This window comes from Aethalodelphis obliquidens, unplaced genomic scaffold, assembly GCF_003676395.1.
Source record: "Aethalodelphis obliquidens isolate GAN/ISIS:26980383/991018 unplaced genomic scaffold, ASM367639v1 scaffold47, whole genome shotgun sequence".
NCBI classification, from domain to species: Eukaryota; Metazoa; Chordata; class Mammalia; order Artiodactyla; family Delphinidae; genus Aethalodelphis; species Aethalodelphis obliquidens.
Window position 1 is genome coordinate 3,442,258 of NW_020837991.1, and position 15,133 is coordinate 3,457,390.

At 37.3% G+C, this 15,133-nt stretch overlaps 1 protein-coding gene across 2 annotated transcripts in view; it reads right to left on the bottom strand.

Annotated features, from left to right (window-relative positions):
- The window catches only part of UGGT1 (UDP-glucose glycoprotein glucosyltransferase 1), a 120,919-nt gene that overhangs the window by 31,300 nt on the left and 74,486 nt on the right, over positions 1-15,133 (bottom strand). The window contains exons 19-26 of one of the 2 annotated variants that reach the window (XM_027082491.1): positions 12,452-12,572; positions 8,870-8,968; positions 7,939-7,962; positions 7,333-7,427; positions 5,208-5,414; positions 4,299-4,430; positions 3,358-3,488; positions 467-562 (exon numbers count right to left, since the gene is read on the bottom strand). In XM_027082491.1, coding sequence (XP_026938292.1) covers positions 467-562; positions 3,358-3,488; positions 4,299-4,430; positions 5,208-5,414; positions 7,333-7,427; positions 7,939-7,962; positions 8,870-8,968; positions 12,452-12,572 — 905 coding nt within the window. The remainder of the gene's footprint in view (positions 1-466; positions 563-3,357; positions 3,489-4,298; positions 4,431-5,207; positions 5,415-7,332; positions 7,428-7,938; positions 7,963-8,869; positions 8,969-12,451; positions 12,573-15,133) is intronic. The other variant, XM_027082492.1, reaches the window with a different exon arrangement.

Below are 15,133 nucleotides of genomic sequence, written 5' to 3' on the forward strand. Positions count from 1 at the left end.
GAAGCTAGATTAAAGATATTTGGGTATTCACTATAATAGACTTTCAACTATTCTCTAGGTTTGAAACTTTTCAAAATAAAAAACTGGAAAACAAAAGACAAGGACTTCCTTATAATGCTATACTTATTTTTATTTTACTGAAAACAAGACAGTTTTCAATAAAAGATGAGACAAATGCTCTAACAACCTGTTTATTCTTTAATATCAGAAAAAGACAACTGATCGGTTTCATTAAATGCTTTCTGTTTTCTTAAAGGGTATATTCAGAACTATTTCAGATTTATTTAGAAATAAATGTCAACTTTCATGCAACTGATATCTGTTACATGAATTTTATATATGAATATATATAAAAACCACATGCCAAATTTTCCATTCCTGTAAGAGTTTATATACACACTTTATATGGAAAAATAAAGGAGCTGAGGTAAAGGTAAATATCACAAATTCAACACTGATTCTATACCTGTGTCTATCTTCGAAAAACTGGTACTCGATTCTTGCATCTCCTTTTGGTTGAGCTGACAGGAGAGCATCCACCTTCATTACCAAGTCACTCGCCCTGAAAGATGTGGTTGGTGAAAATTTAGCATCTCTTTTACTGAAGGTTTTTAAATTGTTGCTGAACATAATATAATCAACCTAAGTACTGAATGCCAACAAGCTGGTCTGAAGAAAATATAAGCTTTGTATCAATTGGTATGAGAAAAAAATACAGATTTTGTCACTGGTAAGTTTTACAGCCCTGGGGTAGGTGCTGATTTTTCCATATGTGAAATGGAGATAATGCCTACTTTGCATGGCTCTTGTAAATACTGCACTGGCGAAACACAGAAAGTAAAGCACCTAGCTCAGGGCCTGGCCCATAACTCTCCCTCACCCTCTTCTAAATAACTTTATTACTTTTTATGATCATCAGAGTAATAACTTACCGAAAAAACATTCAGGAAAAAAATATAAGTTGAAAATGGAGATGCACACAATAATAGCATATTCAAGAAATAAGTATTGATAACATTTTAGCTCATCATTCTTCCATATTTTAAAATATATATATCTACATACACAAAAGTGGTACTATATTATTTGGTAACCTGATTTTTCATTTAATAATATAAACATTTTGTTGGATAATAAGTATAGGGGTACATCAATATTTTCAATGACTGCATAATATTATATTTATGGATACATCATAATCTATTTCACTATTACAATCAACATCACGGTAAACAACTTAGAAAAGCATTTCCGCTTTCCCCACCCCTCCTAACTTGATTTCTAACCAAGGAAGATCTTGAACTAAATCATGAGACTGAAAAAAATGCTCTAATCTGTTGAATTGAGGACTAAATTCCAAGAATGCTAAAATATATTTGAATATATTCATGAATATATCTGAACTGGAATCAAGCCTATACATTCTCTCATCGAACCAAACAACTCTATCAAATTATATCTTTTGGTACGTCTCAATACTAACTCTGAATACATATAATACAGGCCATTTGTTTCCTGTGATGTGTCAACATTGTCACAAAATATGTCCAGGGATCCTCGGTTCTGTGGACTGGGATGATCGCCATGATCAAAGAGCCCACAGGTGAGCTCCGCAGGGCTGACGATGGCGTCTTGGCTGCAGGTCTGGGTCACGCTTGAGAGCTGTGGCTGTCATGCACGACCAAGGTGGAGCAGCCCTGGCACTAACAAAAATCTTAGGCAAGCAAGGTCACTCTGAGAACCCTAATAGTTTTAGCATCAATCTTCTGGCAGCCCCACAACTACCTTATTGCCCTAAATTCAACCAGGACAGACCCAGAGCCATCTCTGGTTGGTAAAAGGCCAAGTCTTCTATGCATAGTCTGGCAACTATATAGTCCACAAGGACTCCCGGGGCCTCCCACGAAGCCTCCACAGAGACAGGGAGTGGTCCAAGGGACACCACACCAAACCTATGCCTGTGACACAGTGGCTTCCAATCAGGGGGTACCTCCTGGCCTGCATCAGGGAAGTGTTTCCTAGGCTAAAACAAGGGGCATCACTCAACAACCAATGAGGTGGAAGGAAACCTCTTTATCTGTAGCCCCAGTTTGGGTGAGATGAAAAAAGATTCCTTTCCGTATCACACAAAACTTGGCAAAGAGACTACTTTCACAGCTATCAAAGTCAACGCTTCACTAAGAGTGCTTGTTGAACTCTGCAGCATCATGGGGTATGAAATAGATGAAGAAATAAAACAGAAGAACTTTAAAACTCTATATCCTCAAACGATGCATCAAAGAACACTATCAAGAGAGTGAAAAGTCAACCCATGGAGTGGGAAAAAAACACCTGCATATCATATAGCTATAAGGATTGATATCCAGAATACAAATGAACTCCTACAACTCAACAACAACAAAACAAATAATTAAAAATGAGCAAAGGACTTGCACAGATATTTTCCCACAGATATACAAATAGTCAATAAGCACACAAAAAGATGCTCAACATCACTAATCATTAGGGAAGTACCAATCAAACCACAAGGAGATACCACTTCACACCCATTGGAATGGGTATTACCAAAAGAACAGAAAATAGTAAGTGCTGGTGAGGAAGTGGAGAAATTAGAACCCTTACGCATTTCTGATGGGAAAGTAAAACGGTGCAGCCTCTGTGGAAAAAGGTATAATGATTCCTCAAAAACTAAACATAACCATACATCCTCCAGCTACACATTCATTTGATATTTAATGCAGAAACCATGTGAATATGACTATGAGCTTCAGTTACACAGCAGGTACACAGACCAGTCAAATATTGATTTTTTTCCCATTGAGGTATAACTCATTAAAATATATAGACTAATAATAACATTGAAAGAATTAAAATAACAATAAAGAACCAAAAATAACCAACTCATCATCACTTTTGGAATATGTAAGAAAAAAACCTCATTACTCCATACTAGTAAATAAAGAAAAAGAAACATTTAACTTGTCTTTTTTTTTCCTGAACAAAATAAAACTGAAAGGTAATTAAAGAGATAATGAGCGAAAGTATTTCTTTACATAAGTATTCTGAGGAAATAAATAAAATCACCTCTCTACTTCTGCATATGTTTGAAATTTTCCACAATCAAAAGTTACAAAAAAAAAATCAAAATGGAGAGAACTAATCCAGTTCTTTAAACAGCTGGCTACAAAATAAATTAACTCATTTCAACAGAAGTATAAATAAACACCTGAATTGAAGAACATTATTATATTTTAAAGCTGGAGATAAAAACATCTTGCAATAGGTAGCATGAGGAAAGTCCAATTAATATAGCCCCTGTGACATGAACTGATTCATTTCTTCTATGGCAAAACTTACACATCTTCTTCTACCCGAAGCTGTTGAATATGAGATTTGATTTTCTGTCCTGAAGTTTTTAAGATGATATTTTCTAGGAGGTGGAAATCGTCTTGATTAAAGAGTTCACTGTCCTCCAGTGGCCCAATGATCTGTGAAGAAGAGCAGGGTGGTCAGTGCTGGAATCAGCGGGCTGCAGAGAAGTCCTTGGTTGTCCTCAGGCTACCTTACAAACCAGATCACTTTACAGACCCGAAACACGTTTACATCTAAGTCAAATCAATGAAAAAAGTGAAAATAAAACCCGAATCAACTCATACAGTTATTCACTTATCAATTCCTCAACTACACAGAGTGTAGGTAGACTTGAATACTTTACAGTATTTTTACAGTAAGCAAACTCTGAAATAAAATAGCAGTATCATTTTCATTAATTCTCACTGAATATAAATAAGAAAGCCCAAATAGAAACGTAGTGGTAGATATCGGAGATTTCACCCTAAGGGCTAAGAGTTTAAAGTTTGGTATGTCCGCCAGAGTCTCATTTCCGTGGCTGCAGATATTTGTGAAATAGTCCAAGCATAAACCAATTAAGTTCATAAACCAATTAAGTTCATAAACCAATTAAGACCATAAACATGGTCCCCACACGGGACGAATACTTTATGAATCACAGGTCTTATGGATTTGGGTTCTGAGAACCACCACACTCTCACCACCTTACACAATGGCAGGACAAAATTAAACAGGAGGAAGGTTTCACATAAGGACGTTTATGTCAAAATGAGCAAACTTCCTTTGAAACAAGGGAGCAGAAATGACCATCAGCACTGCACAAGCCCTAATCACCTTTGGAGAAAGTGGCTCTGTCTGAAGAGTTTACTAGCTTCAGAGGAGAATGCTGCCAAGACTGTTCACTGATCTAATTTGAAGTCAACCTTGTCTCAGGACAAAGTTCTCACCCTTCCATTGCTGATCACTGCCCTCTGTCCCTTCTTCAGCTTCAGAACATCCCTGCAGTACATGGCATGAGACAAAATGAAATCCATTTTGGAAGACTCAAAGACCTCTTTAAAAAGACTGAAATCCATGCCCTAGGAAAGTAATTGTTATTAAGGAAAAGTAATTGTTATTAAGAAAACCATAAAAATGAATAATCATATAAATGTCATAAAATGCTCTTTTAGTGGAATGTAGTGACTAATTTTAATAATTAACACTACGATGTCTCCGTTCCCCACTCTCTCTCCCATTTTTTCCCAACCTCCCACTTATCAAGTAATGCTTATTTCCTTTTCCTGTTCCTTTATGTAATTGTTCAATTGGCAAACTATAATTCATGATACTTTTATTCTGCATTTTAAAATCTTGCTAATTTCAAGAGTCTTTTTTTAACTGAAATATCAAGTACATTCATCATTTTATAAGAAATCTTAAAACTACAAAATAGTCCAAAGTATGTAACATAAATTAATAAAATGGGCTTATGTTGGAAATACATCAAGAGCACATGAGCCTCTAACTCATTAAGTAGCTTCAATCTCTATAAACAAATATTTTTCTTTGTTCTACAAACAAATCAAATATTATCTGTCTTTTAAAAACTTACAAAACCAATGGCTTTGTGCTTAAAACATATATAAGCTTATATCATGCACATCTTGAAGCCTAGCAAGTTTAAAAGTAATAAGGGGAATATGGCAGAATTGTTATTTCTTGGTAAGACCCTTCCAATTAAAAAAAAAAAATCATCTGAGCTCAGAACTAAAATCACAAATCCTGATCATCAACAGGAACAGGACACATCAGCCCATGGGAATGGACTTCTGAAATAACAATACAAGGCAGCCTCGTGCCACACACAGACTTACGCCAACGGAGAACTCCCCAATGTCAGCTCCTGCAGCCAGCGCCTCTGCAGTCTCCTCCTTGGCCATTTTTGTGATGAAGTTCTTAGCAGAGTTGGAGGTCTGTGTTTGGAGAGCTGCCCAGATTGCTCTGGAGACCTGAGTTTTCTCATAACTTATATCTTCACTAGGATTATTGATCATGCTTACTCTAACATTGTTACTGGATTTCTATTTACAAAAAGGGAAATAAGAGTTATATGGTAGATGCCTTGAATTTAAAAAGCAGCATTAACATCAGTCATATCCCATAAGTAGCAAGTAACACTTAAGTCTTTGGTAGTTCTCCTCTGCATACAGAGTAAAATTAAAATGCTATAATCAGGCATTCAAACCCCTGCATGAACTGGCCCCCAGCCTACCTTTTCAACTTCATTTCTTACCATCCCTGTAAATACAGCATACATTACAGACCATCAGAGTCCTGTATTTCCCCAACACATTTTGCATTCTTCTAATGCATGTTATGCCTCACATTGGTATGTGAACCCCAGCTACACCCATCTTCATTTCCTTAAGTCCCAACCCTCTTGAAGGGCTCTGCTCAGACCCTTCATTCACATGGCCTTTCCAGTTCTACTAAAAATTAATCTCTTCTTGGGTCAAGAGTCAAGAATCCATGTGGGAGAAGATATCTGGGGCCCACAAAACCAAAAAAGGGCCATGAGCAACATAAATTCATACTTATGTGTATCTAAAAACATGTACAAGAGTATTCACTGCAGCATTCTTCTAGCCCCAATCTAAAAACAACCCAATTGTCCATCAAACAGACTAAACAAACAAAACTTTGTGGTACAGCCATATGATACAATACTGCACAGTGAAAAAGAACTAACTACCACTACCTGTAATAACAGGGGTAAGTCTCCAAAATGTTGAGTAAAGAAACCAAACACAAACAAGCACGTATTGTAAGAGTCCATTTAACTAAAGTAAAAAGCAGGCAAACCTAGGATGTGAGAAGAGGGATGGGGAGGGCTAGTGATGCGGCCACAAGCAGGGGCGTGCTTTTAGGACTTCGGTAATTGTTTCTGTACCTGCGTGGTGGTCACATGGGTGTGTTGACTCTGTGACACTACATCCTATTGATTTGTGCATGTCTTTTGAACCTATATTTTACTTCAATTACTCCCTCCCTGTTCTCCCACTTTTCACCACTTGAGCATTTGTCAATTTGAGTTAGAGTGCATTATACGTGTATCGTCCTTCGCCTGGACTACTCCTGATACAACTGACCGCACCATCCAGTCTGTTCCCTTAGACAATAAAGGCACTCAGCACATCAGTGAAGCTGAAATCACCTGGATATTTCAGTAAGCCTCCTTGGGACACAGAGTGGCAAGGGGACACAGGAGGGGTGTGAAACTTGGATGAAGATCCAATCTGAAACCGCTCAGGAAGAGGAAATGTAACATCTCTCTCTCTGACGATGACAATCTCTAGAAGGGTTGATTATTTTTCAACCGTTCACCACTGCCCATTCACTCCACTTCTACAGTTTATATGCCGCACAACTTTCAGACGACCCATATGTGCATCCCTCTGCATGCCTACACCTACTTTTATTACACACGTGCTAATGTGCCTCTGTGGTATTTCTCCCATATCTGGACCTCTCTCAATATAAGGACCCTGTCTCTCCCATACAATATACAACACAAACTTTGCAGCATCTGCAGCAAGAACATGAACAGTCATACAATAAAAACTTGTCTATGATGACGATCTTATTATTTTTTCCTCTAAAAGAATCTATTCCTGGGACTTCCCTGGTGGTCCAGTGGTTAGGACTCTGTGCTTCCACTGCAGGGAGCCCGGGTTCAATCCCTGGTCAGGTAACTAAGATCCTGCCAGTTGCACAGCACAGCCGAAAAAAAAAAATCTATTCCCTTACATAAAGCCAGAATATTGCAGTCTTCTCTGTTTTCTCACTAGCTGCCAGACCTCTGAAAAAACAATGCTTCTTTCCCTCAAGCACCAAAAAGCAGGATCCAGCCTCCCCACCAGAACGTTATCAGCACACATACGCCCATGAAGATAACTGCAGCCTCAAACAAAGATACGGAATGAAGCCGTAGATACTTGCCTGATGTTTAATAGCATCATACAATAATTGCCTTCCAGGAGGGCTATCAAAATCCCCAACAATCCAAAAAGTTACTGGCCTAATAAAAGAATCATCTGTAGAAGAACAAAAACAACATATTGAGTGGGAGGGGAAAAAGCACATCCTATGTTTCAATATTGCTATTAAGCCAAGTAATTTCTGAAAACCATGCAAAAACTAAGAAAATGACAAGTTTAATAAGGATACAAAGCAAAAGTTTTGAAACTCTGATACTAGAATGAAAGCAGGGTAACCTTCCATGCGGCTTAGTTAAAAACTAAGAACATGCACTTATTAGTTCTATTTTGATTTGGGAATCTGTTAGCATGTAAAATGAAAGAGTCTTTGAACGTGTGGATAACATATTATAGTCTTTAATCATATTCGTTTATTAACTTTCTAAAATATAATTCTTGGCAAACATTTATACACAGAATTTATCTGCATTGATAAACTATCTGTTACCCACACGTTACAGAAACATCCCAATAAAGTGTCAATAAATTCTGAATTACAGTGGTGCCTGAAACCACATAAGATAATTAGTTAACAAAAGGAATAGAACATTCTGAAATTTAAAGTTACCATAGATTTCCTTGGAGGACATTCCTGGACAAAAGTAAAGGAAAAAGAGTAGAAGAAAAGAAAATGTCATTTCTCTAATTAATGCCAACTGTAAGAGTCAAATTTTAAATAATGCCCAACATCACCTATGCTTCTTTTCGCTCCTTAGTCCCATTAGGGTTACAGCACTGTTCCAAGACCCCTCAGAACCAATTTCTTTGAGGAAACAAATGGAGCAATTGCCTGTACTTAAACATATATCTGGGAAACCAGAAATTCTCTCTGGGAGAAGACCACAGTAGATAAAAATAGCTGCCTTAGGGACTTCCCTGGCGGTCCAGTGGTTAAGACTCTGCGCTCCCAATGCAGGGGGCACGGGTTTGATCCCTGGTCAGGGAACTAAGACCCCACGTGCCACATGGTGCAGCCAAAAAAAAAAAAAATAGCTGCCTTACGTGACAGTCAGTGCTCTGAAAGGGTAATAAGTGTGACCAGAGGGGAGAAGCACCCGTCTGCCGTTAAGAGGATATCATTTTACACAATTTTAATCTGAATAAATAACTCTGCATCAAAATCAGTTTAAAAACGTGCACAAGGATTTCTTGTACCAAGCTGATCTTACAAATGCTAAAAACAATTAACCCAATATTGTCATTGAAGAGACAAGTCAAACCAATTTTCAATCCGTTAACCCATTTTTACATCATAATTCTTTTTCCATTTTGAACCATGAAAAAATTTTTCTTTTTACCTTTAATGTCTATATAAAATTTATAAAGACAACATCTGAATTTTCAAATATATATAAAAAATTAAATTTTAAACAGATATCTTCTAGACTCAAATAATTATACAAAGTAATAAAAGAAATTATGGAATCTCTTTTCCAACAGACACTAAAAAAAACAAAGGAGAAACAAGTTGAATCCAAGGTAAGCCTAAAATGTATTACCTTTCTTGGTCAGATAATTCATACTATTGGCTATAGCAGCAGTCTTGCCTTGGGAATCCAAGACGGTAAATCTAGCATAATCATCCACAAAAAAGTTATCTGAAAGAAAAATTAAAGTAGATTTATAATTAATATGCCTAAATTCAATCTAATGTTAATATTCAATTGATAATCTCATTTGACCATAATACACACTTTAATAAAATGCATGAGCGAAATATATTGTTTCAAGTTTATTGAACAAGTTCACAACATGACCCACCCCATTAATCACATTTTAAGACACAAATAGAAAATGTACACATCTCACCCATAACTCTCAGATATGTGTTTGTCAGTTTGATGGTTTAAATTTATTCTATTCCCACTCTTTTCACTTTACACCTACAGCACGATCTTTTAAAGAGACACTCTTAACTTCATCTCTCCTTTCCATAGTCCATCCCCATAGTAAACTCTTCCCTATCCTATTTGGGGGTAAGAGGGGATGAATGGGAGAGAAAATATTAAAAAAAAACTCTTGTTTTAGTTATTTCACATCTACCAAAGTAACATTTTTAACCTTAACAGAAACAAAAGGTCATTTTCAGATATGTTTCTTTTCTGATTAGTGCCTATGGGCAATGCTCTTATTAATCATTTCCCCCTCAGATAACTCTTGCTAAAATTCCAGTTTCATCAAGTCATTCCCTTGCTCTCAATACTCTGTAATTTCTTCCTACCTACAAACTGGTCTCCAGCCTGGTATCATAAACCCCTTCTTTATCTCCAGCAATCTCCCCAGGCCTTTGCATTATTTACTCCCCAATACAAATGCCCCGTTTCTTGCAATGTCCTCCACCCTCCCATGTATTTGTCTGTCCACCCACTAACCCGTCTATCCTTTCACTCAACAAAGCACACCAAGGGCCTACTATCTCTTCAGTCAGTAGTCTAGCAAAGGTAAGCAATGGTAAATAAGACAGACACTGCCCATGACTTCATGTAGCAGAAGGGAGGAAGCACCATGGCCTTAAAACTGAGTCGCCAGACAGCAAAGGCCAAGAGCAGCGTAGATGATGGAGCTATGACAACTGGGTTAGGAGGATGCCAGCTGCTCTTTCACTGGGAGCTCCAAAATGCTCACCAAGCAAACTGCATCCTTGCCACTGTGGAGTAGCATCATTTCACAGCTGAGGACTGTAATACTCAGTGGAGAACGATACCCAAACACAGAACTACTTTTATGGTCCTTATTCATGAGTACTGCAAAGGTAACTCTTTATAATTTAATTTAAAATGATGGAAACGACAAAAACTCAGGACAAAAATTCATAATACTGCTTGCCTTGCTCTACTAATACTTCTGGTAAAAGGCACTTTCTTACTACTTTCTTTTTCAAATATAAGCATACATGTGCATTTTTCCTCTGCCTATATTTAAACATTTTCTTCTGCCTGAAAGGAAAGGAATTTAGTTTCAAGTAGAATAGGGGTAGTTGCAATAAAGTAACAACCATAAACAGATCTATATATTCACTATGTTCAACTACAACAACAAATACACTTGGTTTCGACTTCACCATTACACATATCCTTTCCTCCCCAGTGAGATTTCCTGAGCAACTGGTAACTCTACTGTATTTCCAGCAGTTTGTTAAAGTGGCCTTAAGAGTCTCCAGGAAGGCAAAAGGAACAAATTGTACCTGGGCTTAACCTCTTAAAAAGGTATTCTTGGGCTTCCCTGGTGGCGCAGTGGTTGAGAGTCCGCCTGCCGATGGAGGGGACACGGGTTCATGCCCTGGTCCTGGAAGATCCCACATGCCGCGGAGCGGCTGGGCCCGTGAGCCATGGCTGCTGAGCCTGCGCGTCCGGAGCCTGTGCTCCGCAACGGGAGAGGCCACAACAGTGAGAGGCCCGCGTACCGCAAAAAAATAAAAAAAATTAAAAAAAAAAAGGTATTCTTGTGGAAACAACCTAAACACTCATCAACTGAGGCACAGATAAGCAAAGTGTGGCCTATCTATACAATGGAATATGAATCAGTCATAAAAAGGAATGAAGTCCTCCAGAACTGTCAGACAATGAAGTTATATTTATGTTTGTGATTTATGATATTTATTATCTGAAAAAAAGAAAAAGGAATGAAGTTCTGAAGACAGGCTACGACATGGATGAACCTTAAAAACTTTATGCTAAGTCAAAGAAGCCAGTCACAAAAAACGTCCAACTATATGAAATATCCAGAATAGAAAAATCCATAGAAACAGAAACTTAATTAGTGGTTGCTGAAGGACAGGAAAAGGGGGAAATGGAGAGTGACTACATCATTTCTTTTGGGGGAGATGATAATGTTCTAAAGTTAGTGTGATGCTCACACAACTTTGAGAGTATACTAAAAACTGTGCACTTTACAACTGTACACTTCGAAAGGTTGAGTTTTATGGCATGGACACCAGGGGTCACCAATCCCCGGGCCATGGACCAATACCGGTCCATGGCCTGTTAGGAGATGGGCTGCACAACAGGAGGTGAGTGGTGGGTGAGCCAGCGAAGCTTCATCTGTATTTACAGCCACTCCCCATCGCTCGCATTACCGCCTGAGTTCCGCCTCCTGTCAGATCAGTGGCGGCATTAGATTCTCATAGGAGCACAAACCCTACTGTGAACTGCGCACGCGAGGGATCTAGGTAGCGCTCTCCTCATGAGAAACTAATGCCTGATGATCTGAGGTGGAACTGAGGCGGTGATGCTAGCGCAAATAGGCTGCAAATACAGATTATCATTAGCAGAGAGGTTTGACTTGAATGGAGACCATAAATCAACTGCTTGCAGACTCATATCGAAACCCTATCAGTGAGTGGCAAGTGACAATTAAGCTGCGTCTGGTGGCAGGCTTTAAGTCAGAATCCGACACTTATTTTAGTCCATGCGTAGCCCAACCCACACCTGAGCCCCAAGCTCAGGGCTTCCACTGACTCTGCATTATGGTGAGCTGTATAATTATTTCATTATATATTACAATGTAATAATAATAGAAATAAAGTGCATAATAAATGTAATGCACCTGAATCATCCCGAAACCACCCCCCACACACCCTCGGTCCATGGAAAAATTGTCTTCCACGAAACTGGTCCCTGGTGCCAAAAAGGTTGAGGACCGCTGATGTACACTATTTCTCAATGAAGCTTTATTTGTTAAAAAGGCATTCTTAAGTTCTCAGAGTATAGCTACCTGAGATATTTGTCGACATTATCACTGACTGACTGCATAATGAGAAAGAAGATAGCTGCTTAAGAGCTTCAGGACTGTAAGAAAGTCAACAATCTAGGTCCACCCTTACCATCTAATGCCTACATTTAGTTGGCATTTAAAAGGCACTGAATATCTTTCAAAGTTTACAAAGATTTATCCAGGAAGAATTTCTCTCCTTTTGGAGGAAACTCTTGTGAATTTAGAAGCTCATATAATGAACTCAAGGTGAAGGAAACTGTGTCACAACCTTGGGTTATCAGAAATTCTGAACATTACAATCCAATAAATGCAAAGATTCTGAAAGACAAATCAAAGAGGCCCCAAATTGTTCCCGAAATACTCCTTACTTGTTGCTGTTAAATCCAGGTATTCTCGCTCAGCTGTCAAAATCCTAGAGTTGATTCGGGGAACAACATTTGGCTGATTCATGATGTATTCTACCACATCTTGATCATGGGACAGTTCACCCTAGAGGAAAAAAAAAAAGAAAACAGGGTGTGGGTGAGATGCACGTTAAACAAATATGATCAATAATAATTTATTAGGACCTAAAAAATCATTAACTTTATAGTATCTTCTTATGTACTGATAATAGCTAAAAATAGAAGTTACCACGTTATAGGGTCCTGTCAGTGCCAAGCAAGGTACAGTATGTACGGTATCTCTAATCCATTCAACAATGTGAGGAAGATGTGGTATCTATTTAAGAAAGGTTATGAAGAACCTAGGGGTAAGACAGGTATAAAGACACAGACCTACTAGAGAATGGACTTGAGGATATGGGGAGGGAGAAGGGTAAGCTGTGACAAAGCGAGAGAGGCATGGACATATATACACTACCAAAGGTAAAATAGATAGCTAGTGGGAAGCAGCCACATAGCACAGGGAGATCGATCAGCTCGGTGCTTTGTGACCACCTAGAGGGGTGGGATAGGGAGGGAGGGTGGGAGGGAGGGAGACGCAAGAGGGAAGAGATACGGGAACATATGTATATGTATAACTGATTCACTTTGTTATAAAAAAAAAAAAGAAAGGTTAAATAACTTACTCAAAGTCACAGAGCTAATGAGAAGTGAATATGAAATGCAAACCCATGTTTATTTGATCTCACCACAGAAACAAACAAGCTCTAGAAATTAGTTGAAGAGTTAATACAAGCAAAAATCCATCCTGAGATCTACTCAGTTAGCTTCTCTCTAAAGAAGAAAGCCAAATTAATTCTCTCAGGCGTTAATATACTTAAAAAAAAAAAATCACCCCAAGCCTTTTTCAATCTCAGGCATTTCAATCTCAAGTAATCCTACATTTCCAGAGTCACAATTACACTGGGGGAGAAGAAACCATTAACTAAAGAATTAATTAAAGAATCATTAATTCTTCCCTTTATACTTCTCATATTATAGAAATACTTGTACTGCATGAGGGTGATCTAATGTAAACGGCTGTGGAAACCTGCAAGTTTTTCACACTTAATATATTTCATACAAAACCATATTTCAACATGATTTTCAGGGGGAATAGATGTGAATCAAATATACACAATCAAGTCTTAAAAATTCCACTCAGGCATCTTCTATGGCTACTTATCTCAAGAGCAATAACTCACAAATTCTCAAACTATAAGTCAATAATGAGCATATGCGCCAACCGCATAATTCAAAAGACTTACAAAGGTAATCGATGACTTGCTATAGATGTAAGCTCATGTATAAAACTTTGGTCTCTATTATAAGCCTGAACTGATTCCAATAAAAAGCCTAACTCAAGGAGGCAATCTGGCAAATCTATCAAAATTTTACATGTACATACCTTCTAATGCAGCTCACCTACACACACATACACACGCACACACAGTGGTTGTTTCCAGAAACAAAAGATGAATGGCAGGGGAACAGGAACGAATAAATGACAGTTTCTCTTCATTTATACCTCTATACACATTTTGAATCTCACACTATCTGCATATCATATGCTTTTATATATAGTGAATTTAGTGCAAAATTTTAAATGTACATTATTACCCTTTGACACAGTTCCAATAATTGGTATTTCTCAAAAAATTACGAAGTACAAAGATATACATATTAGAAGATTCACTGACCATTATTTACAAAAGTGTACATCTACAAGCAACGTCCAACATTAAGGGATAAAATAAATGATTATTCATTCTTAAAAAGGAATAGCAGCAATCTAAAAGTTTTAAGACAGAGTTATGTTCAGAAATGCAGTGCTAAGATATATTCAATTAGAAAAGTAAGCTAAAAAGCTGAAAAATGCACATATACATATATATAAATCAATATGCAGAGACACACAGAAATAGTTCTCTAGGGATGAGGGTAAGAACTTTCATTTTTACGTTATATAATTGAGTATTTCCCAAATTTAGTATTTTCTAAATATGTGTGGAAGCACATATAACTTTTGTCATAATATTTAAATGCTTATCTAGCCAAACCCATTCATTTCATGTTTCATTCCTGGAGCTCCATGAAGAACAAATTCCTTAACGAAACTACTGGGACCTATTCTTATTCATGAGGAGACACGCAACCGAATTCGGCCAATATTTTTTTGTGTGTGTCTAAATGCATTAACAGTCAGCACAAGAAATAGCTTCTTTCAAAAATACTGCTTGTTTTTTTTTTTTTTAAAACAAATGATGCTGGGAAAACTGGACATCCACATGCAAAAGAATAAAGTGAGACCATTACCTCACAGCACACACAAAAACTAACTCAAAATACATCAAAGACATCAACATAAGAGCTAAACCATGAAACTTTTAGCAGAAAACATTAGGGAAAATCTTCATGACACTGAATTTGACTATGATTTTTATGATATGACACCAAAATCACAGGCAACAAAAAGAAAAAAGAGGTAAATAGGACTTCATCAAAAACTAATTTTAATACTTTAAAATTAATATTTAAAATATTATGACAAAAGTTATTTGTGCTTCTACACATATTTAGAAAATACTAAACTTTGTATATATAAATTGTATAAAGTAAAAATGAAAA